The following is a 23,552-nucleotide window of genomic DNA, read 5'->3' as shown; positions in this document are numbered from 1 at the left end:
GGAAAATGGGGCTTGCTCCAGACAGGAGGTACCAGCTGCAGCCAACACCAACCTGCTGAGGTGGTCGGTTTGGGTTGCAGAGTGACTGGGAAGAGTGGGTTTGGGCTGGTTTGGAGCCAGGGAGAGAGGGGATGTGAGAGGACAGAGATCTTTGCTCCCCAGAGCCACCCTCCCTGGCACAAATACTCCAAAACGGGGAAGCTGTGAAGGTGAAAGGCGACCGGTGCTGCTGGTGGAGATGCTCAGTGTGAGGAATCACCTGGGAAACTGCTGGTGGCCACTAAGGGAAAACACACGGAGAGCTGCCCCCATGTGTGAAACCCTAGATGAAACCCCACGCTGCATCCCCGGAGCTGCTGATCCTCCCGGTCAGGGAGGACAGGGAGCAGCTCACCCAGGAGCCGAGGTCCTTGTGCCCGTGACAGGGACATGCAGCACCGCAGAGCTGCCCAGGGCGACCTGCTCCTAACTGCACCCTCCTCTCCTCGGCCTGCGGAGCTGCTCCCGCTCGCAGCACCCTCGGTGGTCACAGAGCTGCCTCCAGCCTCTGGAGCCGAAGCGAGGCGGGCCGGGCCGAACCGAGGCGGGCCGGGCCGGTGCTAGGCGCTGCCGGGGGGAGGGCGCTCGGGGCGGGGCGAGCCGGGCCGAGCCGGGCCGAGCCGCCCGCTGCTCCGGCCACTTCCCCGCCCGCGCCGGCCGCGCTGCCCGCGGCTGCCGCCGACCATGGACCGGCAGAGCGGTAAGCGGGGCAGCCCCGGGGCTGGGCGCTCCCCGTGCGCGGAGGGAGGTTGCTGTAGGTGCGGGATGTGCGCGTTGTATCCGCATTGTCCCTGTACGTGCGGCCCCCGCGCCGCCTCGCGTGTCGCGCCAGCCTGGGCGCTGGGAAGGAGCAACCTGCAGGGATCTGGAGCCAGCCCTGGGGAGAAGGGACCGGCTTTTCGTGGGGGTGGCAGGCAGCAGAGGAGGAGTTGGGGGGTGCTGCCCAGCACCGGCCCGGGGTCGTGGAGGAGGCGCAGGGTGCAGCACGGGAGCTCCCACCCTGCTCACACAGGTGCTGTAGCAGCACCGGCCAAAAGTACTAGCCAGACAGCGAGGGGAGCTGGACCAGGTCTGCAGGCTGTGGAGATGCTGAATACCTCGAGGGCTGTGCTGTATTCACAGCTCTATGTGCACCAGAAAGAGCCGATGGTTGAGAGTTCCCCTTCCTCATGTGAAAGGAGGAAAGTTTGTATGCGGGGTTTGACTCTCTGGCTGCAGGTTGTGGTGTCTGTGCTCCGAGAGCAGCGTTGGTGCCCAGCTGCCTGGGTGGGACAGGGACACCCCTACCCCGAGGCTGCCGCTTGCCCCATGGGCTCTCCTTACTTGCCACCAAAGGGACGGGTGGCTCTGCCGCTCTGAAGGGGACTGTTTTCAGGGAGGGAGTGTTGTCAAGTGGCACATGGTGCTGTGGCTGTTATTCCTCCCTCTGATAACTTTGGGACACCAAATCCCATAGCTTTCAAATGACCAAAGTGAAAGGCAGATTTCCCAGCTGTGACTGGCTGCTTGATGAGAGATACCTGCAGCTCCTGGTGTGGCCCCGTGAGTGCTCAGAGCTGCGCATGGTCCTCGTGCCAGGTATGGCAGGGCACCCTGCTTGCTGATGAAACACCCCCCTCCCACAGGATCCCTGAGGAAGATGAGGATGAGAACATGTTGCACCTGGGGACAACTGGGCAACTCCTCTGCTCCCTGCCATCCACAGAGAATGGCTGAGGGCTCAGGAATGGACCCAGAGATGGGGGCAGCGCTTGCCACCCGCGAGCTGGCAGAGGCTGTTGGCACATGTGGTGGGGACAGGCCTTGTCACAGGGCTCAGCTGGAGGGCCCTTGCGGTGGCCGGACCCGTGGTTTCGCGCCGTGCGTGCTCCGAGCGCGGGGCCCTGCCGTGGGGAGCCGCTCTGCTGGTTTTCCCCTCCTAGGTGCCTTCTATGGTAACAGCAGCGGTGCCTGCCCGCTTTGCTCCGAGCGCTTGTAACGAATTGCTGCTGGCACCCACGGTGCTCACTGCTAATGTAAACGTCCTCCAGACCCTCCTGCTCGTCGCCCGGGATCCCTTGGAAGGGCGGCGAGGAGAGGAGGGGAGGTGCAGAGGCTGCTGTGGCTTCCTAGTGCCAGGGATGGTGTCTGGTGGTGACAGGGGCTCCACGTCCCCCATCCCCAGCCTTTCCCTGATCCTGCACCGTGGACCAACTTCCTTCCTTGCCACGTTGCTCGGCCCCTGCGCGCTCTGCCTTGCTCTTGCTTTCTGATCCTCAGGCTCTTCCCATTGCTTTTCCCACTCCGTGCGTTTCCTTCCAGGGCATGCAGCGAGCTGTGTTGGGCTCAGCTTGCCTGTTGGCTAAAGCAGGGGAGCTCGGCGCTCTTTGCAGGCGCTTTGGGGTTGCTTTGGAGGGCCCGGTGTGTATGTGTGATCCAGGAGGTTCATGGTTTGCTGCTCAGTGTGGCGAGCCCTGGCTCTAAGCAGGGCTGTGCTTGCACATGGCTTCTGGCGGTAGTGACTCCTCTGACCTTGCATGCCACCAGTTTAGGTCTCTCACCAAACTTATCTGCGGTCTAAATCCAGCAGAGCCTCTGGAGATGTGTCAGGGATAAACTTGGCTCCAGCTCGCCCACAGGAATGGGGAGGCATCGGGGCTGGTGTGTGGGAGCCCGGATCGTTCTTGATTCCGCGCAGGAATCCCGGCCAGCCCTCGCACGTAGCCGGTGGAAGGGGGTGCAGAGCGGGTGAAACTCGCACGGGCCCAGCTGTTAGCGCACGAGCAAGTGTGGGGCTCTCCCCCGCATTGCAGCCATTCCTTCCGCTGCAAACTGAGCTGCTGGAGCCGGCGGCGGGCCCGTTTATAGCCGGGATGCGTGCAGGGAAAGGGGCCGGAGCCCTCCTGGAGCTGCCTGCTCTGTCGCACCTTCCCGGCTGGAAGCAGAGCCCAAGCAGAGCAGGGCAGCATTGAATAATTTGCCCCCTGTATCTCTCAGATATTATCCCATGAGCAACGGCTGTATCCTCCAGGCAATGTTCCTGGGGACTGTCCTATCTCCCTGCGTTGTCTGGAAAATCTGCCTCTTTCCAGAGTTTGCTGTTGACCTGGAAATGCTGCTTTCCGGTGCAAATGTGCTGAGCTGCAGGGCTTGTGTGTGCTGCTATTTAGCAGTGACAGAAGCTAAAGTCTTCTTGCCTGGAGGCAGGTGGGCATTTCTTATTGCATCTCAGGAAAGCTTTGTTTTAAAAAAGTTGTCTCGCCCCAAATAATCAGAAGCCTTTAAAGAGGAGGACAGGGAGAGAAAAATGGGCTCGGCTCCAGGATCCCTGTTGTACGCCAGCCAAGAAACTCGCTTGGGCCATAAGATAAAGATTTTGCAGAGTGAAGGCTTGAAGTGGTTTCTGACATCCCAGACCCATGTCCTGTCCACTTGCCTCTCGCCTCCCCCAGCTACTGCCTAGTCTGCCATGGGAAAAGGTCCCTCCTGGAGAGCAGGTATCCCCTCCTGTCCCTTTCCCCACTGGAAGCAGCTGGCTTGTCCCTGCTGCCTGGAGCAAGGGCACCTGCATGCGGCCAAAGAGCCTGGTTTTTGTCACCCAGTAGTGCTAAAACCAGTGGCATTTGGGACATTGCTCTGCAGACACTAAGCCAAGGGTCCACAGTGGATGGATGAAAATAACTCATTCCCCCTTCACCCCCTACCAGACGGTCGGTTCTGCAGCCCCTTCGATTTTTTCTTTGATGCATCTCCCCACTCATCAAAGGCAGGCAGGAGAAAACACTGACATTTCCTAGGAGTCTGGAACAAAAACAGATCTTTGCTGGAAGGAGTTTCCAAGCTTCAAAATCTCTTTTTTGAAGTGGCTTTCATGTGCATGTGATCCTGGTAGTGATAGGAAGGGGTTCTGGGTGACGCTGGCTTGCTCTGATTGCCTGCAATTAGCATGGAAAGTGCCTGGAAGATATGCAAGGAATGACTTGAATATGGCTTTTGTTTTTTTTTTCCTGGATATTTTGAACATTAAAACCCACTGAACCTGGTGATGGAGGGAATGCCCCTCTATGGAATATCGCCCAGTGGGTTCAGCCTCTTGTTTTTTGTGATTCCCAGTGTAATTTTACACTTTAGGAAACCAAGGTTGGAAAGAACAGATCCAGGAAGCAAAGTTATGTAGAAATAGGCTTGACACCTGCTTTCTATATCTTGATGTTAAAATCAGATGTGTAAGTTTGTCCAGGCACTGAGGGAGCCATTAGAGCCATGTGTTTCAATATACTCAAATTTTTAAATTTTTCTGCTGTGATAAGCTGATTTTCCTGCCTCTCCCCTCCTGCTGTGAAAGGGTTAAGCTGATAGGAAATGCGCTCGGGGCTGGTGGCCTTGCTGCTGCACCTGATGCTCCCGATGGAGCTTGGCAATGGGAGGAAACGGAAGGGCTGTTCTCAGCTGAGAAAATAGGCTCATCCTGCCCTCGGAGGGATCCTACGTCCCACGTCCCATTCCCCTCCCAAACACTGAGACCGTTCTGAAGTCCCAAGCATATCCCAAGCTTTTCCTTGGTGCCCTTTCAGCAAACCAGCTCTCCTAAAGGGACAGCAAGCGGGTGCAGGTGGCCTTTCTGGACATGGGAGGTGCTAATGTTGGGGACTCGATTCCCTCCCCTCTAATTGCTGGGATGTTTCCTCCATAGATGACCTGTGTTTCTATCTCCTAACATCCCTGAAAAGATGTGTCTGTGTCATACGATGTGGTTGAAAGTGTTTGGAAAAGCCGAGTGTGCTCTAGGCTGGTGGGTGCCCCATCCACCAGCTAGTTCTTCCCATTCCTGCAAATCCTTTCCTCTCCTTGCCCGTGCCTTGCGAGGTGGGATCTTGTATCCAGCCCTTCTCTATCCTCTGTTTTCAAGTTGGATCTGCTGTGTGGGGTTCCTTTTGCTAGAAACATGTCTGATCTGTTAATCTTCCTCTTCCCGCTGCCCCTAGGTGGGTTACTGAATCCAAGGGGGGATTACTGAGTCGGAGATGTTTTGGAGCGTGGCTCCAGGGAAGAGTGGGGATGTACAGGACAGGGAGAGCGTGGCCTTTTGAGACGCAGATGGTTTTTAATCCCTGTCAGTAGTCCCAAGGGGAGGAATTCAGGTCTGGAGAAGCCACCTGGCCCTTGGTGACCAACACAGGCTGTGCCCATCTCCGCGCAGGGCAGTGAGGAGTTCGTGCTGGGGGGAAAGCAGCGACGAGCGTTGAGTGCTGGGTGAGCAGCCTTCCCACCACAGCGACTGCAATTTCTCATCGTTTCGGCTGTCCTGGGTGCTGAGGGTGATAGAGACAAAAGGCAGCAAAGAGGCAAGGGGAAATGTGAGCTTTGGATTCCCCTCGGATCTCAGCTAGCAGCTCCAACTCTGCAAACAGGAAAGCACAACCTGGAGAGGCCTCCTGGAGCTCTGCTCAGGCCTTTGCACTGCTTAGCGGGGTGGATGTTTGCAGGGATGAGCAAAACGTTGGCTTGCACAGCTTGGCCTGCACCAGGCACCCTAGGGCCAAACCAATCCTCTTTGCTCCAGCATTTGGAGCCCACAAAAGCAGCCGTTTTCCTCCCTGAGCCTCTCTGTGCCACCTCTTAGCATGTGGCATTGAGAGCACAGTTGGTTTCTGCTTTTCCCTCCTGTGACCTGGTCCCCAGGGCTGGGACATCTTGCCATTGAGCATAGGCAGCTCCTTGTCCCACAGCACCTTCCTGCTTGTCCCGTTGCCGGGAAAGGTCCCAGAGGCTTTTCCTGGTGTCGATGGAGCAGCCAGGCCAACCTGCTGCACTCTGCACAGTTTATTTTGAAGAGGCCGACACTAGAGTTTTGCTTGGGAGAAAAAACACAGTTTATTCTGGGTTCTGACTAATCCTAACATCTCTCCTTTGCCCGAAGCTTGTTTTTTATACATTACTCAGCAGGTCTCACCCCTGCCTGACTATTCCTTTAAAAGGGCATCGCAGATCTCTCTTTTTATTCATTATTTAAAAGTGTTCTTGAGCCGGTAGCTCTTATCATGCTCAGGCTTCAATCCCTGCGCTCCTGGGCTTGGTCTTGCAGAGCATCCCATAATTCTGCTGCTTTGGCTTGCACTGATTTTGAAATGCAGCCTTTAATGACTGATTCTGGTCCTTGCATGTCTATAGAGCTAAGCACACGGGTGAGTCTCAGCTGTATCTGGAAACAACTTGTCCCTGGTTTTCGGTCCTTCCCCAGCCCTGTTTGCAGCGCTGGGAGTGAGGACAAAGTAGTGCCTTTTTCCCCATGTCCTGCTAGGGGATGTAAGCCGGGGGTTAGTCAGTAATACCTTGACTGCAGGCAATGACAACAAGTCCTTTTATTTGCTTTGCTCCCTGCTTTGCTCAGCAGTAAGAGTGAAGTAGAAACCCCCTCCTCCTCTGGGATCAGCTGCAGCCCTCTTTGTTTTAGGGGAATGAAGTTTGCTTTGGGCAAGCTAAAGCAAATGACCCCCCCTTATCTCTAGGAGAGGGAGAAACTGCTGCTGAGCCCCAGGCAGGGCAGCCCCTGGCCATGGGGGTCCCCATCTACAGCATGGGGCAATGCAGGTTCTTATCTGGCTCAGTCGCAGGAGGTGTTTGCACGCAGTTTAATCAGCCAGTTAACTATTGCCTGCACTGCTCTGGCTCCACCGGTGCTAGATGCTCCTGCAGACTCGTGCTGCACTGGGGCAGCGCTCACATTTCTGCCGGGATGGCCACGGCTCCCCGGCATCGCGCCCTGCCAGCTTCTTTCCACTGGGTTTGTCTCTGCTCTCCTTTCCCTTCCTCTGGATGTGTTTAGACCTGGCTTCCCAAGGATGGGCCAAGGGAGAGCTGCCTAACTTTTAAAGCTCTGTGTCCCATGTGCCTGGAGGCATCCCGGCCACGCAGGAACCTCGATGTCACCCATCAGTGCTGAGCATCATTGGAGTTTTGCTCCTGCAGCCCTGGCAAAGGGCTCTGGCTCCGTAGGCAGCTGCAAAGGCAGCGTCTGGCTGGTGGCCTGTGGCTAAACAAGGGACAGAGAGTGACAGTGACCACAAAGAGCCTCTGTTAGATGAGGTGAGCACTGGCTCTGGAAGAAGCACCCAGCACGGGGAAGCTTTCTGGGCACTGTGTCCTCAACCGCTCTGGAGAGACTGTGAGTCCCTCTGGGTTCAGAGTTGCTTATCTGCTTGGCTGCAAAAGCGGCCCCTTTCTCCGCTCAGTTTCCAAGCTGCTTCTAAGACAGATCTTTAACATATTTTTGTGCAAAGCAGAGATCCCCCATACCAGTGGGCCGCTGGTCCCTGTTGCAGAGGGATGCAGCAGAGCTGGGTGCTGCGGGTGAGCAGCCTCGTGTGACAGCCGCCGTCTGAGGACATGCAGAGCCAGGGCACAGCGTGCCCTAGAGCAGGGAAAGGTGTTTTGCAGGAAGGATGTGTCTACAGTCTGACGAGGACTTCGCAGGCTGTTTCTTCCAGCAACCATGTCACTTTAAACATTCTTGGCAACTCCAAGGTGCCTATGGCTTCCCCATGGGGGCTGGCCCCAACCCTCTGCCCTGTGCGAGTTATTTCTCATCAGAAGCAGTGCCCTGGTGGGATTTTACTGGGCAGGTGCCCACCAGAAAGGCAAGGGGTGGAGGGTTTCCAGCACCTCCTCCAGGCCTGGAGCCGAGCTCTGAGCATGAGCATCCCCTCGGCTACAGAGCAGCACCCGTCCCTCTGGGCAGCATCGTTAGGGGCAAGGCTGCCCAGAGCCCCAGTGCAGCTCCGTAGTGAAAAGCAGGGAATTGCGTGAAAGGCAGGGAATTGCCATGGCCTGTGGGCTGGCGGAGGACTCGGAGAAGCTCCTTCCGTGCGGCTGGCGGGTCGGCACTGCTGCTTTCCCCAGGATGGGCCTTGCTGCTCCGCCGTCCTCCAGGCGAGCTGCTGCGAGCCAGGCCAGGAGATAAGGCTTTGTGCAGAGCTATTTATACAAGGGGAAAATGTGGCATTGCTGGCAAAAGAAACGGGCCAGGGCAGGACCCTTCTCCCAAATGGTGCCAAGAGCAGCTGACACGGTGCTTGTTTTGTTGTGCCACTACACTGGGCTCTGGGCTGTCCGTGGTGGTGGCTTTGTGCTAGGAAGAGTTGCTGGACTGTCGGGATGGGCTTCTGGAGTAGATTGGGTTGAAGATAAGGGAGGATGGGCAGGCACTGCTGGGGCAGCCTTCTTGCTATTTAATCTCCCTGGTTGCTCAATCCCCAGTCCTGGGACAGGGGTAGCAGGGGCCCCTCCAAAACCTGCAGGTTCCTTCATGTAAAAAGAGAAGCCAGGGAGCAATTACCCTGAGAGGGAGACCCAGTAGGAGAGCTTGTCCCCTTAAGCAAGCAGGTTTCATGTTCATCTCTGATTTTCCAAGGTTATCAGCTAAGGATATGCATTAGTGTAAGGTCACGATGATGAAATCCCCTGGGGACGTGTGTGCCTGCCTGGTGAATGGAGTGCTCGGGAAGGATGCACGTGGTGGGACGGGATGAATTCCTCTCTTGGGCGTGCAGGGAAGGTCACAGGCTTGGGTTTACCCAGCCGGGTCTGCTCCATCCCAGCCGGGTCTGCTCCATCCCAGCCGGGTCTCCTCTGGGAGCAGGGCAGTGTGTCCAGCCCGGGGACAGCGACGCTGAAGGCGATGGGTTAATCGCTGTGTGGGTGCAGAAGGGCCAGGGCTGGGGATGGGGTGGCCCTCCTGCTATATGGAAACATGACCAACCCACTCGGGTTAACGCTGCTGAGTGGGTTGATGCTGAGGCTGAGATGCTCCTTCCTCATCCGCCTGCTCAAGGGGCCCTTGTTTCCAGGGAGGAGATGATTCATGTGTATCCAGCAGCCCCTTAGCAAATCTTCCACTGTTACGGGATGTTTCCAGGGCTCAAGCGTGATAATTAAGGGTTGCCTTTTCTCTGAAGCCCTCCAGGCTGCAGCGTGCCAAGTTGCTCTGTGTCTCTGTACCCAGCAGTGCTGATGCGGAGGAGGTTCTTTCCAGCCATCCCCAGTTCTTCTTCCTGGCAGGGAGGTCCCATTGCCACGTGCCCCATGAGCACTGGGGAGTGCAGCTCTGGGACCACGGCTGGCACAAAGGCACAAATCTCCCCCCGCCCGGGCGCTTCCTCCCTACTACCTCCTTTCCTTGGGAAAAGAAACCTCCGTGCGAATGGAAAAGGCCTCGGAGCCTTGCACAGGGGCTTGAGGCACCATCCTCCTCCTCAGCGCACGGAGAGGATGGTGAAGGTCGGCCCCGCTCGGTGGGAAGCGGCAGCACGTTCGGGATGCCAGGGCTTCCCGGGGGAGCTCCCACTGGAACCCCATTCCGTGGGTGGTGGCCAAGTCCGGCTGCCGTCACAGGATGCTCCGTTGCATTCCCGAAGCCCCCGGCTGTGCCCCTTCCCCGGCCCCCACCCCGCCTATTTACAGCTCCCCGGGAGCTATAAATGTTTGTTTGCTGCCGGCAGCGGCTCTAAAGAGCCCTCCGCAGCCCGGCGGATTGTCCCGAGGCCCTGCCTGCGCCAACAGGAAGCTTTTTATTTTTGCTGGGGTTTTATTTTAGCTACAAACAATGGCCGTCACTCCCGGCATCCGATTCCCCCCCTCCTCCTCAGCCTTCACCTGGCGCGGGAGGAAGCGCGGCTGGGATCAGGCAGGAAGGGACGGAGCCGCGGGCTGCTCGGCACCTGGGTGGCCCTGCCTTGGGCTAGCGGAGGGGCCGGTGGCCACGTGGGTGTCCCTGTGCACTGCAGGGTGCATCGTGGCTGGGCTCTTTCAGCACGGATGTGGCTTCTTGGGAAAGAGAAACTCCCTGAGGCGGCATCGCGTGGGGCTGCAACCCCCTGCGTGTCCGCAGCTCTTCCCGCTCCGTGTCCTGCAGGAAACTCCTGCATCGGCCCAGCTGGAGCCTCTTCCTCCTTCTTGCAGGTTGCTGGAGTGTGACTTGCTTTTGCACTTGAGTGCAGCACGGGGAGGCGGGGAAGATGGGCTCTGCGCTGGCGCCCTTATCTTTGCACCGTGCAAGTGGGTCCCTGGGAGGGAAGCGCCTGCAGGGACTAAAAATAGAGGAGTCCTGGGAGAGGAGAGTCCCTTGGAGAGGAGCGGGCTGTGAGCTGGCTCCCTCCCCGGCCCCTCTCTGGGCCTCCAAAGCCCAGCGCAGCAAATGGGCCCTGTCTGGGTTTAGGCTGGGGATGAAGCCCCTGCAGACCCTGGCACCGGTGGCTGCTCGGATGCAGCAGTGCCTTTTCCTGGGAGAGCAGCAGGGTCCTTGGATGTGCTGCCGCTGCTTCCCTTCCAGGCTCCCTTGGGGGGTGTGCGTGGGATAACCCCCTGGCGCAGCAGCTCTCCCCTTGCTTCCTGCCACCGCCTCGCTAACCTGCTCCGGGCTGGCAGTGTCGGAAACGAATTCCTCCCCTTCCCGCGCTCCCCGGCGGGCAGGGGCCCGGCTTGGCGCTCCGTGCGCCCTCCGCTCGGATCACAGGCCCCTTTGACTGGCTCTTCCCCCCCGTTGCGCTTTGGCGCGTGTTGAACAAGGGAGACGGAGGGGACGGCTCAGCCAGGGGACACAAAGGAGCCTTCATCGGCTCCGGCATCGCTGCTGAGCTCACCCGGCTGCAACGCCGGGCGCAGAGCTCGCTTATCGGGCGCTCTGGGTTTCCAAGCCCCTCTTGCCATGCGCAGGGCCAGCGTCGTGGCTATTAATAGACATTTATTTGCGCTTTTTCCCCCAGCTGGGCTGAACCTCTGGCACCCGGGCTTGTGGATGTGCTGGGAGATGGCCTGGAATGGGGAGGCCCACGGGCTTCTGTGGCACTAATGCAGGGTGCGTGTGTGGTCCCCATCTCCTCCAGGGTAGTTCGTGGCCACCTGGGAGCCTGTTGAGAGGAGCTGCAGTGGGACATGGGGAAGGTGCCCAATGCCTCCCCTAGGTCCTCACCAAATGCTCAGCAAGAAGCGGAGGGCCAGGGGGGCACCTTGCTGCTCAAGCCGCGCTGTCCCCTGCTAGCCCAGCACCCCGCCAGGTCCTGCAGCTGCATCCTGGCGAGGGCCGGAGGCGGATGTCTCACCGGGCCGGGAAACCCTCCCGGCAGCACTGCTGCGTGGGGGGAGCGCTCCCGTCCTGCGTGTGAGGGAGGGAGGGCCTCACACGTGTGAGGCTCTGGCACGGCTGGAGCCGCTCTGTGCTGGCGGGGGGCATGGAGCAGAGCATCGTTGGGATGGCATTCCCGGCTCCATCCCTGCTGGGGACGTTCCCCAGCCCCAGGGCTCAGCGATGCTCGTGGGGACGGGCAGCCCTGGTCCCTCTGCGACCGCGCTCTCCGTCCCGCAGGCTGCCGGCCCCATCCTGGCCTGAGCTGAGGTTTGAGTGCTGAGGTTTCTCATCCTCCCTGGTTCCATGCGTGCCCGCGGCAGCGGGATGCTGCTGAAAGGGCTGCCGCTCGTGTTTGCCTTGGCTCCGGCGGGGAGGAGGAAGCAGAAGGTCTGTGCAGATAGAGGCCGGCAGCAGGAAGGGGCTCGCGAGCCGCATCCTGCCTCGCGTCCTGGCGCGGCGGGATGGGGCTGGAGACGCTGCCTCCACAGGAGGCCCGTGGGCCCCCTCGACCTGCTCTGCATCAGCCCCGTCTGCTGCTGCGGGTGCAGCTGGCCAGGGCTGCGGGAAGGCGCAGGGACCCGCTCCCGTTGGGCTCCCATTCAGCCAGAAACCTCTGCAAAGCAGCTGGTCTCCTCCTCCTGTCCCTGCCTTGGAGTGAACTTGCAGCTGGCTTCCATGGGCTCTTCCCAGGGGACCTGTTCCCTGCTTTGGCCTTTGGCTCGTAGAAGGTTGAAGGGGGACAATGTTTTTAACAACCACTGTCCCCTCCCACGCCACCAGAATCCTGGGTCAAATCTGCAGCAGCCCAGTATTGGATGGGTGTTGGGAAGTGGTGGCGTTTGGGTAGCTGGAGTTAAGGAATGAGGGTCCTGAGCATCTCTAAAAGCAGAGCATCCTGCCCTTGTCCTGCCACCTGCACTCGGTGCCAACTCCTGCCGCCCTGTGCTGCAGTGGCAGCTTGTCCTGCTCGCTTCCAAGTGCCACCAAAGCCCAGCGGCCACAGGTTGCATCCCTTGGTTTCCATCCCCAGCCCCGGGAAGACCGTGGAGGTGTGGGCAGAGAGGTGATGCTGCCCGTGACATGTGCCCAGCCCTTGTGCTCCCTGTGTGCTCTCCCCTTCCCTGCTCCTCACCATGTCACAGCTGCCTCTGCAGTCACCCCAGCCTCTCCTCCTGTCCTCGGAGACCCGGAACCAGCTGCAATCCCGCTTCAGCTCTGCTCCAGTGGCTTTTGCTTGCTGCCTGCCAAGAGAAGGGATCTTGCAAACAGCAGCTTGTTCCCCGCCTCCTGCAGCCTCCAGAGCTGCAGGGCTGCTGCTGTCCCCGAGCTTGGCCTCTCAGATGTGGGTATCTTAGGCATCTGGAAGAGCTCCTCGCGATATCACCAGAGCATCCCTGGATGAGCTGGTGGGCCCCGCGGCTGCGCTCTGCCTGGTACCGTCTGCACGGTGGAGCCCAGCCAGGAGAGCGTGTGGGCCCCGCACTCCCATCCAGCTCCGTTTTGCCTTGTCTTGTTCAGAGGACATCAAGGAACAAGACCCATTTTCCTGGCAGCAAAGGCCGAGGAAACGCTGCCCACCTTGGGCAGGGGCTCGGGGCAGGGGCTCCTTTCCTGCTGTCACAACGCAGGCCCTGTCACAGCGAGGGGACACTGGGCAACACCTGGCAGCTCTGCATAGTCCTGCTCCAAACATGCTCTTTCACTTGTCTATTTTCACGTGCCTGGCAGTGCCCCAGGCACTCTGTGCGTTGCACTTCTGGAGAAACCCACTGCAGGGGCAGGATAGTGCAATCCCTATTTGGATTCCTAGAAGCTTGTCCTGGTTTGGAGCCAGAAGGTGGGTCAAAATGTTCCAGATCTGCCTTGGAAAGTGTTCCTGGCCTCCTCCATCCCCTTCCTCCTATTGCTGCTTCTGCTCCTAACCCTGTGCATCCACTGCTGCGAGGGGGAGGCTGGGGCACCTCCATGGGCCTGGCTGGGTACCAAGTTGTGTGTTCTTGCTCCTGAAACACAGGCACCCCTGTGCCTTGCTTTGCCTTGTCCTTGTAGCCCTGGCTGAAGCCAAGGGCTGTGACCCCATCCTGGCTAATGGGCTTTTCCTGCTTCCCGCAGTGCTGGAGCAGCTCCTCCCAGAGCTCAGCATCTTGCTCAAGCTGCTGGACCACGAGTACCTGAGCTCCACGACGCAGGAGAAGAAGGTGGCCGTGGCCACCATCCTGCAGCAGCTGCAGCCGCCGCCAGGTCAGTGCATCCGCCTCGCGCTGCACCCTGTGGCCCAGGGACAGCGCGTGTCCCCAAAGTGTCCCCAGCGTGGCAGCTCTGCAGGACACCCCCACAGCTGGGACCATGACCTGGACCTGGCCAAAAAAGCCACAGTGGGACAGGGGAAAAGCTGGTTTGGTCAAGGAGCCCTGATGCCCGCTCTTGCCATGGTGCCCAAGGGACAGGCCTGGCCCATGGGATCCTTGCAGCAGCAGGAAGCAGGGCTGCTTCTGCCATAACCTGCAGTGGGATTTATTTGAACAGAGCTAGAACCGAAGGGCACGGCGAGGTGGAGGTGATGGGAAGGAGCACGGGGTTCTCCTTGCACGTGCCGGTGCTGCGTTCCCACAGCTGCTGTTCTTCCCTCGGGAGAGCATCCTAGCGCTTCTCCTGGCTGCTGGAGGCAGGGATGTGCCTCACTGGCGCTGCCCTTGGTGCAGGGAGTCCTCCAGGTGCCCTTGGGCAGCGGAGACACCGGCGTCGCACACGAGCCCGCACGCTCCGCAGGCTCCGTCCCCGTGATCCACGGGAGCCCTCCGGCTAGGGATGCGCTTCCTCGCCCTTTCCCACCTGGCGAGCGAGGGGAGCTGCAGGCCTCGCTGTTCTCATGCCAAGCGCCTTCCTGGCCGCTTCAGGGCTGTTTTGCCCCCTTTCATTCCCTGGCCGCTCTCTGCAGCAGCTGCCCTGGCTACTCCAGAGGCCCCTGTCCCACGTCGGGTGCTGAGCGCTGGTGACAAGCGCGCCCGGGGCTGGCCAGCGTGCGAACAGCAGTGGGCTCACGTGCAAACGGGCCGGCGCGGGGGCTGCGTGCTGGGGGTGCAGCCAGCCTGAGCCTGCCCCACGCTTCCTGTGGAAACGCCGGAGCGCTGAGGTTTTCCTGCTTCCCGTTTCTGCTGAGCGCAGGGCTTTCCATGGAAAGGCAGCACCCGGGAGTTCCCCAGCTCCCTCCATCCCTCTCCCGGTGGGGCTGGCAACGCTCCTCTGCTCCCCGGGCTCCTCATGCCGAGTAGTTCCCCACCGCTGGGGCACCCCAACTAGATGAGCATGAGTCGGTGGCCCGTGTCCTTGGCTAGCGTTTGCCATGGAGGAGGGATGTTGGCGCTGTCCCCTGTCCCTGCACTCAGAGCTTCCCCCATCGCTCCGCAGGGAAGGACGTGGACTACCTGTACGTGAACACGGCGTCGCTGAGCAATGGCACCAGCTTCGTGGAGTCCCTCTTCGAGGAGTTCGGTACGATCAGCCGCAGGGTTGTGCCAAGTGGCGCCTTGTTCCCCCCGCCTGGGATGCAGCACCCAGCGGGTGCAGTGCTAATCCCGGGCACGTTTGAGCCAATCCAAATGGCCTGGATGGGGTTTCACTGCTCTCCTCACCCTCTCTCCTACCCCTTGCCAGACTGTGACCTGCGGGATCTCCAGGACATGCAGGAGGAGGATGGGGACACCAGCGATGGCATCGGCTTGGAGCTCGCGAGGAGCCCGCCAGCAAAGAGTGTAAGTCCCTGGACATCCAGTGTGAGGTCTGACCTGCTCGGAGAACCTCTATATTGGCACTGCAGATGGTGGCAGCCACCTCGTGACGGTGACAGCCCTTTTGGGGTCTCACAGCCCATCTGCACAGCCTGGCTAATGCTCATGCTGTATCTGCTGTAGGTTGCTGTGGACCCTGCTCCACCACTGCCCACGACTCCTCCACCTGAGGATTACTACGAGGAAGCGCTGCCTCTGGGCCCGGGCAAGGCCCCGGAGTACATCACGTCCCGCAGTAAGTCCTGTGCCCGGGATGGCAGAGTTGCTGCCCCGTGAGCTCCACATCTGCATCCCGGAGGGCTCCAAGTGTCCTCTCCCAGCGCAGGAAAGCAAGGAGCCCCTCGGCACGCTTGGTAGCTCGTCCCAGGGAAGGAAACGCTGATGAGGGGATGTCCTACCTCACCAGCCTGCCTGCCCTCTGCTTCCTCCACAGACAGCTCCAGCCCGCCCAACTCCATCGAAGACGGATATTATGAGGATGCAGACAGCAACTACCCCGTCACCAGGATGAATGGGGAGCAAAAAACCTCCTGTAAGTATCTGGGGGCTCTCAGTGGGGGTTGGCGGAGAGTTTGGGCAAAGTCTGGGCCTGTGGCATGGCTCTGAGCAGGCAGGAGCAAATCCTGGAAGTCTGGTCTGTCTGTGCCAGAGCTCAGGGCCATGATGCTCAAGTAGAGAGGGAGAGAGGGCAGGGGAGGGCTGGGCTCTCCTGGGTTGCTCCTGTGTCACAACCACACGCAGCCACCTGATGCTCTCCACAAGGTCATATATATAAAATGGCCTGACAGATTGTCCAGCTAGAGATCCAGCAGCCTGGCTTTTATCTTGGTGTATATTTTCCACATCCAAGTTTCTGGAAACGCATCCGCCTCTAGCCCCTGGCTTCGCGTGCAGATGACGGCTCTCCAGCTCCTGCCCGGCTGCCGGGAGGGCTGAGGCTCCAAGGACCTCTCGCGTGTCAGAGGCCCTTTGCCCAGCCGCCTGGAAAGCGCTCGGGGCGCTGTTTGGCACGCGAGCCGGGCTCCTGTTTGCCTCGCAGAACGCACGCACTGAGCGCCGTGTCTGTTCCCAGCGTCGGGAAGGGGAGTCCCCACCTCCGCAGCCAGCTCTGCCGTGACCTCCTTGAGCTTCCTGTGCCACCGAGGAGGTGGGACACGGGCAGGGACACTGCTGCAGCATGGGGCTCCCCTGGGTGCCTGTGGGGCAGCGGGCGAGTGCATGAGCCTGCGTTGCAGGTGGTTAATCCACATTTTAGACGCCTGAGGTTTGCAAAGAAGCAGGATGCTTCTGGGCTTGGCTTTTGGCCCACAGGCGTCATGAGTTATATGGAAGGGAAATGAGCGCAATGGAAACACTCGGGGTCAAAATGCTGCTGTTTGTAGAGTGTAACATGGAGCTCATCCAACCCTGTGTGCAGCGCTGTTGTGGAGCTGGTGGGGAGAAGGGACACCCGTCAGCACGAGAGCTTGCACGGGAGCAGCCCTGGGGTGGCCCACAGGGGTGACATGAGCGCGTCCTTCCTCCCAGACAACGACTCGGATGCAATGAGCAGCTCTTACGAGTCCTACGACGAGGAGGAGGAGGAGGGGAAGGGCCAGCAGCTGACACACCAGTGGCCGTCAGAGGAAGCCTCCATGAACCTGGTGAAGGACTGCAGGATTTGCGCTTTCCTGTTGCGTAAGAAGCGCTTCGGACAGTGGGCCAAGCAGCTCACCATCGTGCGGGACAACAAGCTGCTGGTGAGCCCGGCGGGGCGAGAAACCGGGCCGGTTGCTGGGAGGGAGGTCAGGTCCGGGCTGAAAGAAGATGCTGATGCCCTAATCTAGAGCTTGTCCTTAAGACTGGGGCTGTCCCATGAAAGGAGCTTGCTGCCTTGGTGAACAAATGAGTGTTTCCCCTCTTAGGGGCACAGCTTGGCTAGCAGAGGGGAGGGAGAAGGGGTCCCGCAGCCCTGCTGCAACTGTCTGCTGCAGAGACTGAGCCACCTCCAGCTGTGCCACACACTTGGGAGCCTGCAAGGGACACCCGGGATGCCCCGAAACAGCAGCAGGGCCAGCAGGGTTGGCTGGTCCCAGAATGGCTCCCTTTGCTTCTCCCAGTGCTACAAAAGCTCCAAAGACCGCCAGCCGCACGTGGAAGTGCCCCTGGGCACCTGCAACGTCATCTACGTGCCCAAGGACGGGCGGCGCAAGAAGCACGAGCTGCGTTTCACGCTGCCGGGGGCCGAGGCGCTGGTGCTGGCCGTGCAGAGCAAGGAGCAGGCTGAGGAGTGGCTCAAGGTACCGCGGTGGCCTCCGCTTCGCCAGGGCCGGCTACCAACCCTCCTGGCTCGTTGCCCCGCAGGGACGCAGCTCCCATCGTCCTTGGCCGGAGCAGGGAGTGGGCTCCCTTGGGAAAGGCCTTATCTCCCTCGAAGGGGAAGGGGCTTGTGTCTCATCTCTTATCAGCTCCCCAGCAGCGAGCCCCGGCGCGGTGAGAGCTGCCTGGCTGCTTCCCAGGCCCCCCGGCGTCTCCTGTGCTGATAGCCCCAGCCCCTTGCAGGAGGCAGCGGGGTGGGGATGTTTGTTTGCCCCCTCCCCTGCTCCGCAGCCCTTTCCTGCCTTTGTTCTGGGGTGGGAGGCCCTGGAGAAGGGAGCAGGGAGCAGGGACAGGCTCCGTGGCTGAGCTGGCGGGGCACAAAAGGGGTTTTGCACTCCCACAAGCAGCAGCAGGAGACTTTGTCCCGACCCCATTCCCTCTGCATGGAGCCTGGGAGCTGCCCTGTCTCCTCTGGCTGGTCTCCTCCGGAGATGCGGGTGTCCTGCTTGCCCATTCCGGAGGCTGGGAAGCAGGCCGCAGGAAGGGCGGCCCTTATGGCAGCTGTGTCCCGCCAGAATGTTTCCTCAAGAGCCTCCCGCCTGGCCACACGTCCAGGCTGCTTGTCCCAAGCATGGGAAACCAGGTTGTTTTATATGGCCCTGGTGAGCCACGCTCTGCCAGCCTGCAAAATAGGGGTTGTGAGGTCTGCTGCGCTGGAAATGCTGCGTGCAACTTGTGCACCCACGTCCCTTTCCTTGTCACCCCCATCCCTGCACATCTTGACTATGGAGATGTTTCCATAGGAGCCAAACTGTGCCTGGACCCACAGGCAAACTGGACCGCCCCTGAGGGACTCGCACCCTGAACGGTCCCGCCGGGAAGCGCAAGGGGCTACTCAGAGACTTGTCTTTGCAGGTGATCAAGGAGGCGAGCGGTGCGGGAGCCGGTGGCCAGGAAGCCCCCACGTCCCCAGCGATGCTGCGCAAGACAGACCTGGACAAGGTGGTGTTTCTAACTGCCCTGCTGAGGAGGCGAGGGGCTGAGGCTCCCTCCTCTCCGCGGAGCTTGCGAGGCTCCCGGGGAGAGGACACAGGGCTCCGAGAGGCCAAGGAACGCGTCCGGCCGCGCTGATCCGGGTGCCCTGCTCCTCCCCGCAGCGGCTCTCGCAGGAGAAGCACACGTCGGACTCGGACAGCGTGGCCACGGGCGAGACCTGCTCCCCCGGGACCCGCAGGGAGCCCTGCGAGCACGGTGAGGGCCCTCGGTGCGCAAGGCGGGTGCCAGGCCGTGCCGCGGGAGCACAACGTCACCGGGAGCGCTCTCTTCCGCAGGGAAAGGCAAGAGGAGCGGCTTGGCTGACCTGAAGGGCTCCATGAGCCGGGCGGCGGGGAAGAAGATCACCAGGATCATCAGCTTCTCCAAGAAGAAGCCTTCTCCCGAGGACACGCAGACCTCCTCCACCGAGGAGGACATCCCCTGCTGCGGTTCGTGAGGGCCGTGGTGGTGACAGGCTCTCGGTGTCCATGGGGGCTGGTGGGGACCTGGCCTGCTTTCCTTGCCAGATGGAGCGCGTGGAGGACAGGGCACGGGACAGGATGTGGGATGAGGGGAATTGGATCGAGCTCACAGGGAGCTTTGTCTGGATCCAGGTCATCCCTTGTCCTCAGAGACACAGAAAACACTCAGGTGGCTGCGTGGTGCTGAGCTGGCACATCACCTGGGCCCAGAGGTGCCCAGCCACGTGTGGGGAAACTGAGGTATGCAAGGAATAAATGCTCTGTCATTGCATGAGGACCTGGATCTGGGCCATAGTCTCCAGACAGTCTTGTCACAAGCCCAGTTCCACACCAGAAATAGTGATGTCCTCATGCTCATGGTGGTGTCCTCATCGCTCTTCATACTTATCAGGTGCCAGTCAAACCTGCCAGTCTTCACTCCCACAAAGCTGCTTTGGGCCTCAGGAGATTTTTGCTGAGAATACAACTAGAGTTATACAACTGAAAGGAGAGAGACCAAGACCCTGTGATCTCCTGAGGTTCTCAGATGTTCACAATCCCATAACAGCACAGAGCAGTACAGCAAAGAGGGTTTGTACTGCATGAGGACAAGCTGTAGGGAAAGCAAAACCCACCCAAGCTCTCGCTGGGCTGCTGACCTTGGAGCTCCTCACCAAGAACCAGGCTGCTATGAGGACTCCATAGCTCTTTCTTCCCACCTCCACTGACTGTACTCATGGCCAAGGCACTTCCAAGAAGCTGTTGAGACCCTTCTGTTTTCTTCCAGGTTACCTCAATGTGCTGGTCAACCAGTGTTGGAAGGAGCGCTGGTGTCGCCTGAAGGACAACACACTCTACTTCCACAAGGACCGCACGGACTTACGGACCCACGTGAACGCCCTTGTCCTCCGGGGCTGCGAGGTGGTGCCGGGACTGGGCCCCAAGCACCCCTTCGCTTTCCGCATCCTTCGCCACGGGCAGGAGGTGTCCGCACTGGAGGTGCGTTGGGGTGGCGGAGCAAGGGACGGCGCTGGAGTTGGGGGAATGGGTCTTGCTGTGCCCATGCTTTTCCTTGGGCCCTCCCAACCCCATGGCTTGTGCTCCCGATGGCCCTTCTCTGCTGTGAGGATTCACATGGGGAGGAAGGAGCAAGGCAGGGCTACGACACTGCCCGGTCCCACTTTGCTTTGGGGGTGCCCCAGGCTGGAGGGCCACAAGGAGAGCCTGTATCCAGGGCCAGCCATGCACCCCAAGCCTCTCCTTCTCCCCTGCCACCCAGGCAAGCTGCTTGGAAGATCTAGGCCGCTGGCTGGGCCTTCTCCTGGTGGAGACCGGCTCCGCCACGGCGCCCGAGGCCTTGCACTACGACTACGTGGACGTGGAGACGATCGCCAGCATCGTGACGGCGGTGCGGCACTCCTACCTGTAAGGAGCGGGCCGTGACGGTGCTCCCGAGCCCCGCGGGCTCTGCGGAGGAGGCAGGGGCTGCAATGTGTCCATGGGAGGAGCTGACATCCCGGGAACTGATATTCCCTGGAGCAGGGCAGGCTCCCTCGGGCAGGACGGAGCAGGAGGGGTTTTAGCAGCGCCGGTGAAGGGACGTGCGTGTTTGCACGGGGTCGAGCGAGCACTCGCAGCGGGAGCTGGAGAGCGGTCTGGAAGCTCTGGGAGATCAAAGGGCTCTTTGAGGCACCAGCCGGAGGTGGCCGGGGAAGGAAGCCTTTGAGGGCAGCCGTCCCTGCCGTCCCGCAGGTGGGCCAGCTCCTGCCAGGACGGCCGGGCGGACTCGTCGCGCGTGGTCTACGACGACGTGCCCTACGAGAAGGTCCAGGTGAGCGCGGCAGGGACGGGCACCGCGTCCCACGGCCCGCCATGCCAGTGACATGCCCAAGGTCCCCACCGGTGGCTTTTTGTCACGCTCTCCTGTCCCCGCTGCAGGCCGAGGAGCCGCCGGCGCGGCCGTCGGGAGCCCAGGTGAAGCGCCACGCGTCCTCCTGCAGCGAGAAGTCGCGGCGCGTGGACCCGCAGGTCACGGTGAAGAGGCACGCGTCGAGTGAGTGGGGTCTGTCCGTGCCCACGGGCGGCCGGGCCTTCCCAACGCGTCCTGCTGCGGCCAACGAGCCCAGGGACAGGACTGGGCCACGCAGGCTGAGCCTTGCCGAGGCCCGAGCTTTCGTGACGTCCTCTGGCATCTGTCCGTGCAGATGCCAACCAGTACAGGTACGGGAAGAACCGGGCGGAGGAGGATGCCAGGCGGTTCCTGACAGAGAAGGAGAAGCTGGAGAAGGAGAAAGCGTCGATCCGCAGCGAGCTGCTGCTGCTGCGCAAGGAGAAGCGGGAGCTGCGGGAGGCTGCCAAGGGCTGCACGGGTAGGTGGGGGCCGCTCGAAGGCACCGGGGCGGCCACGAGCCCCATCCTGGCCATGACATCCCCATCCCTGCCAGGGAGGGTGATGCCCAGCGGGATGCAGGGACCCACTCAGTGGCACTGGTGGCACCGGGCAGGGCTGGCCGCAGCCTCACGCGTGGCCCAGCAGCCCCATCTAGTGTCACGGGGGAGGACGGGGCTGGCGCGGGCATCCCCGTGCGCCCACGCTGAGCCGGGCGCGTGTGCGTGCGGAGCAGGGCAGCAGCTGCAGGAGCTGGAGCAGCGCGTGGCGGAGCTGGACGAGCGCTGCCGCCGCAACGAGCAGCGCCGCGTCGACCTGGAGCTCAAGCTGGGCGAAGTCAAGGAGCGGCTCAAGCAGTCGCTGGCCGGAGGGCCGGCCCTGGGGCTGGCCGTGACGGGCAAGGCTGAGAACGGGGTACGGAGCTCTTCCATCCTCCCTGCCAATGCATCCCAGTGCTATGAGAGCTTTCTCCTCCTGCTTCATGGCTTTCCTAATTCTCCTCCTTTTGCCTCTTTTTTTTTTTTTTTCTGCAGGAAGCAGCCAGCAAGCCCAACGGGAGCCCCCCTGAGCACTTGGTCCCCGTTAACTGTGCAGCGGAGATGAGGAAGAGGAGCCCATCCATCCTCCCTGCCAACAAAGGCAACGTGCTGCGGAAGGCCAAGGTCCTGCCTCGCTCCATGGGAAATCTCAGGGACCTGCTCGCACTGCTATCAGCTGTGGGAAGCTGATAGCCACCCTCTTCCCTAGCAGTCGGTCCTCAACGCCATCTCCATCCTCTTCGCAGGAATGGGAGCAGAAGCAGACCTAAGCCGGGCTGTGGGAACGCCGGGCTGCAGCGCCCCGCCGGACCCGGACTCGCCGAGGAGCCGCGAGCCCATCTCCCCACGGAGCTCGGAGGGTGTAGCAGGGCTCCCCCGCTGCAGCAGCATCCCTTCGCCTGGGCACTGTGATAAATGCGGGATGGGGGGCGGGATGGGAGGGGAGATAGGGGGTAAGGGGATCCTTGGCGGGGCAGGGCTGCGGGGACGCCCCTCGTCCTGGCGTGTCCACATGGAGTTTTGGCACTGAGGAGTGCGGGAGCCTGGCCCTCCACACAACTGCTTCAGGCTCCAATTTACGGGGCTCAGCATGTGCCAGCCTGGGGCTTTCCCAAGTGCCCATGGACTCTTTGGGGAGTTTGGCTGCTGCAGCAGCGGGGTTTATGAGGGTCTGATCACACGTCCTTCATCCAAGTGAACTTGTCCAACATTTCCTCCCTGGAACAAGGCAGGAGGGAGCAGGAAGCGTCTGTCATCCTAGCTGGGCAGCGCTGCAAGGGGCTGAGGCTGGATGCAGCTCAGCACGCTCTGCCCTCGCCCCCTGCAAGCACCGAGACCAGCTCTGGCCAGCGGTGCCCTCGCAGTTCTGCCGCTGCGCTCGGGCGCTTTGCTTGCCAAGGCATGGCGTCCAAATGGAGCAAGGGGATGATTAAAAGTTTTTTTTTTAAGTGATTTCAAAGCAGGGGATTTGTGGTAGAAAACAGGGGCCTGTGACCAATTTGTGCCAGCTACTGCCACAATGAACCTTTGCTGCTCACTGCTTCAAGGCACTTCGTTTTAGTAACCGGGTAAGAGGGTTTTAATAGAATCTCTGGCCGGGGAAAGCCCCTTCCTCTGCCTGGAGGGAGCAAGCGGGACGAATTACTCCTGCTTATAAAGTGATAGGTCGGCCCTTGTCTCGGGTTAGCGCAAGGGCAGTGTGTGAAGGACATTGTGCATCGCCCCGGCCAAGGCTGGCGGTGCTGGGTGACCAGGGACTCCCTCACCTGCCTTAGCAAACACTGTAAGTTGAACGTGTCAACAGCCCGACCCGGAGGGGCTCCACCTTCGATGAGTCCTCTTCATTCTATAAGCAAGAGATTAAACCTGCTCCCTGTTGCATTCCCCTTGCCCAGCTCCACAGTCAAAGCCGTGTCTTGTTGGGGCTGCCGGTCCCTGTGCGGGAGCACAGGATACAACCGTGGGGCAAAACATGCCTTAAAAAGCAAACAAGCAGCCCACCCAAAAGCCCTGTTCGATTGCAGCTGGCTTTATTGTGGTAAATTGGTGCTGCCAGGCTGGGGCACATACACCTGAGCTGGAGCACGTGCTAGGACCATGTTTGCTGCTGTTCACGGAGGAATAAATGATGCACTGCCCTGACGCACTGCGTGCAGGGTCTGCTCACTGCTGCATCCCTCAACCAGTGGGAGAAGCAACACGGGACCCCACAGGGGCCGTGGCCGGTGGTGGATGGAGGGCCGTGCACTTGCTGTCGGAGCAGCCTGTGCTGCATGGGGCCTCCTTGCCCTCCACCAAACTGCAGCACTCCCAGCCATGCACTCTCCGTGCTCCAGGGTGTGCAATCCCCAGGCAATGCACCATCCCCTGCCACCTGCATGGGTCGTGTACCCTTGCAGGGCT

The 23,552-nt window shown here is 60.6% G+C and overlaps 1 protein-coding gene across 2 annotated transcripts; it reads left to right on the top strand.

Moving 5' to 3' along the window:
- The first annotated feature begins 670 nt into the window (after positions 1-670).
- On the top strand, positions 671-21,959 carry AFAP1L1 (actin filament associated protein 1 like 1). 2 transcript variants are annotated; one of them, XM_088536884.1, is made up of 19 exons: positions 671-739; positions 13,253-13,381; positions 14,549-14,632; positions 14,795-14,892; positions 15,052-15,163; positions 15,362-15,460; positions 16,456-16,667; positions 17,028-17,207; positions 18,142-18,228; positions 18,384-18,477; positions 18,558-18,710; positions 19,510-19,721; positions 20,002-20,147; positions 20,475-20,553; positions 20,661-20,775; positions 20,927-21,091; positions 21,347-21,525; positions 21,645-21,773; positions 21,896-21,959. In XM_088536884.1, exons 1-19 carry the CDS (start codon positions 724-726, stop codon positions 21,917-21,919), a joined length of 2,313 nt encoding a protein of 770 aa, XP_088393010.1. In that variant the 5' UTR covers positions 671-723; the 3' UTR covers positions 21,920-21,959. The 2 variants fall into 2 exon arrangements, 1 of the variants encoding a protein (XP_088393010.1); XR_015914029.1 differs by lacking the exon at positions 21,347-21,525.
- The last annotated feature ends 1,593 nt before the right edge of the window (positions 21,960-23,552 follow it).

Source organism: Tinamus guttatus, unplaced genomic scaffold (assembly GCF_059628265.1).
Source record: "Tinamus guttatus ecotype Peru unplaced genomic scaffold, ASM5962826v1 Tinamus_guttatus_pri_ptg000710l, whole genome shotgun sequence".
In the NCBI taxonomy this organism is placed as follows: domain Eukaryota; kingdom Metazoa; phylum Chordata; class Aves; order Tinamiformes; family Tinamidae; genus Tinamus; species Tinamus guttatus.
The sequence above is the reverse complement of the archived record's forward strand: the minus strand, read 5'-3'. Positions and strand labels throughout refer to the sequence as shown.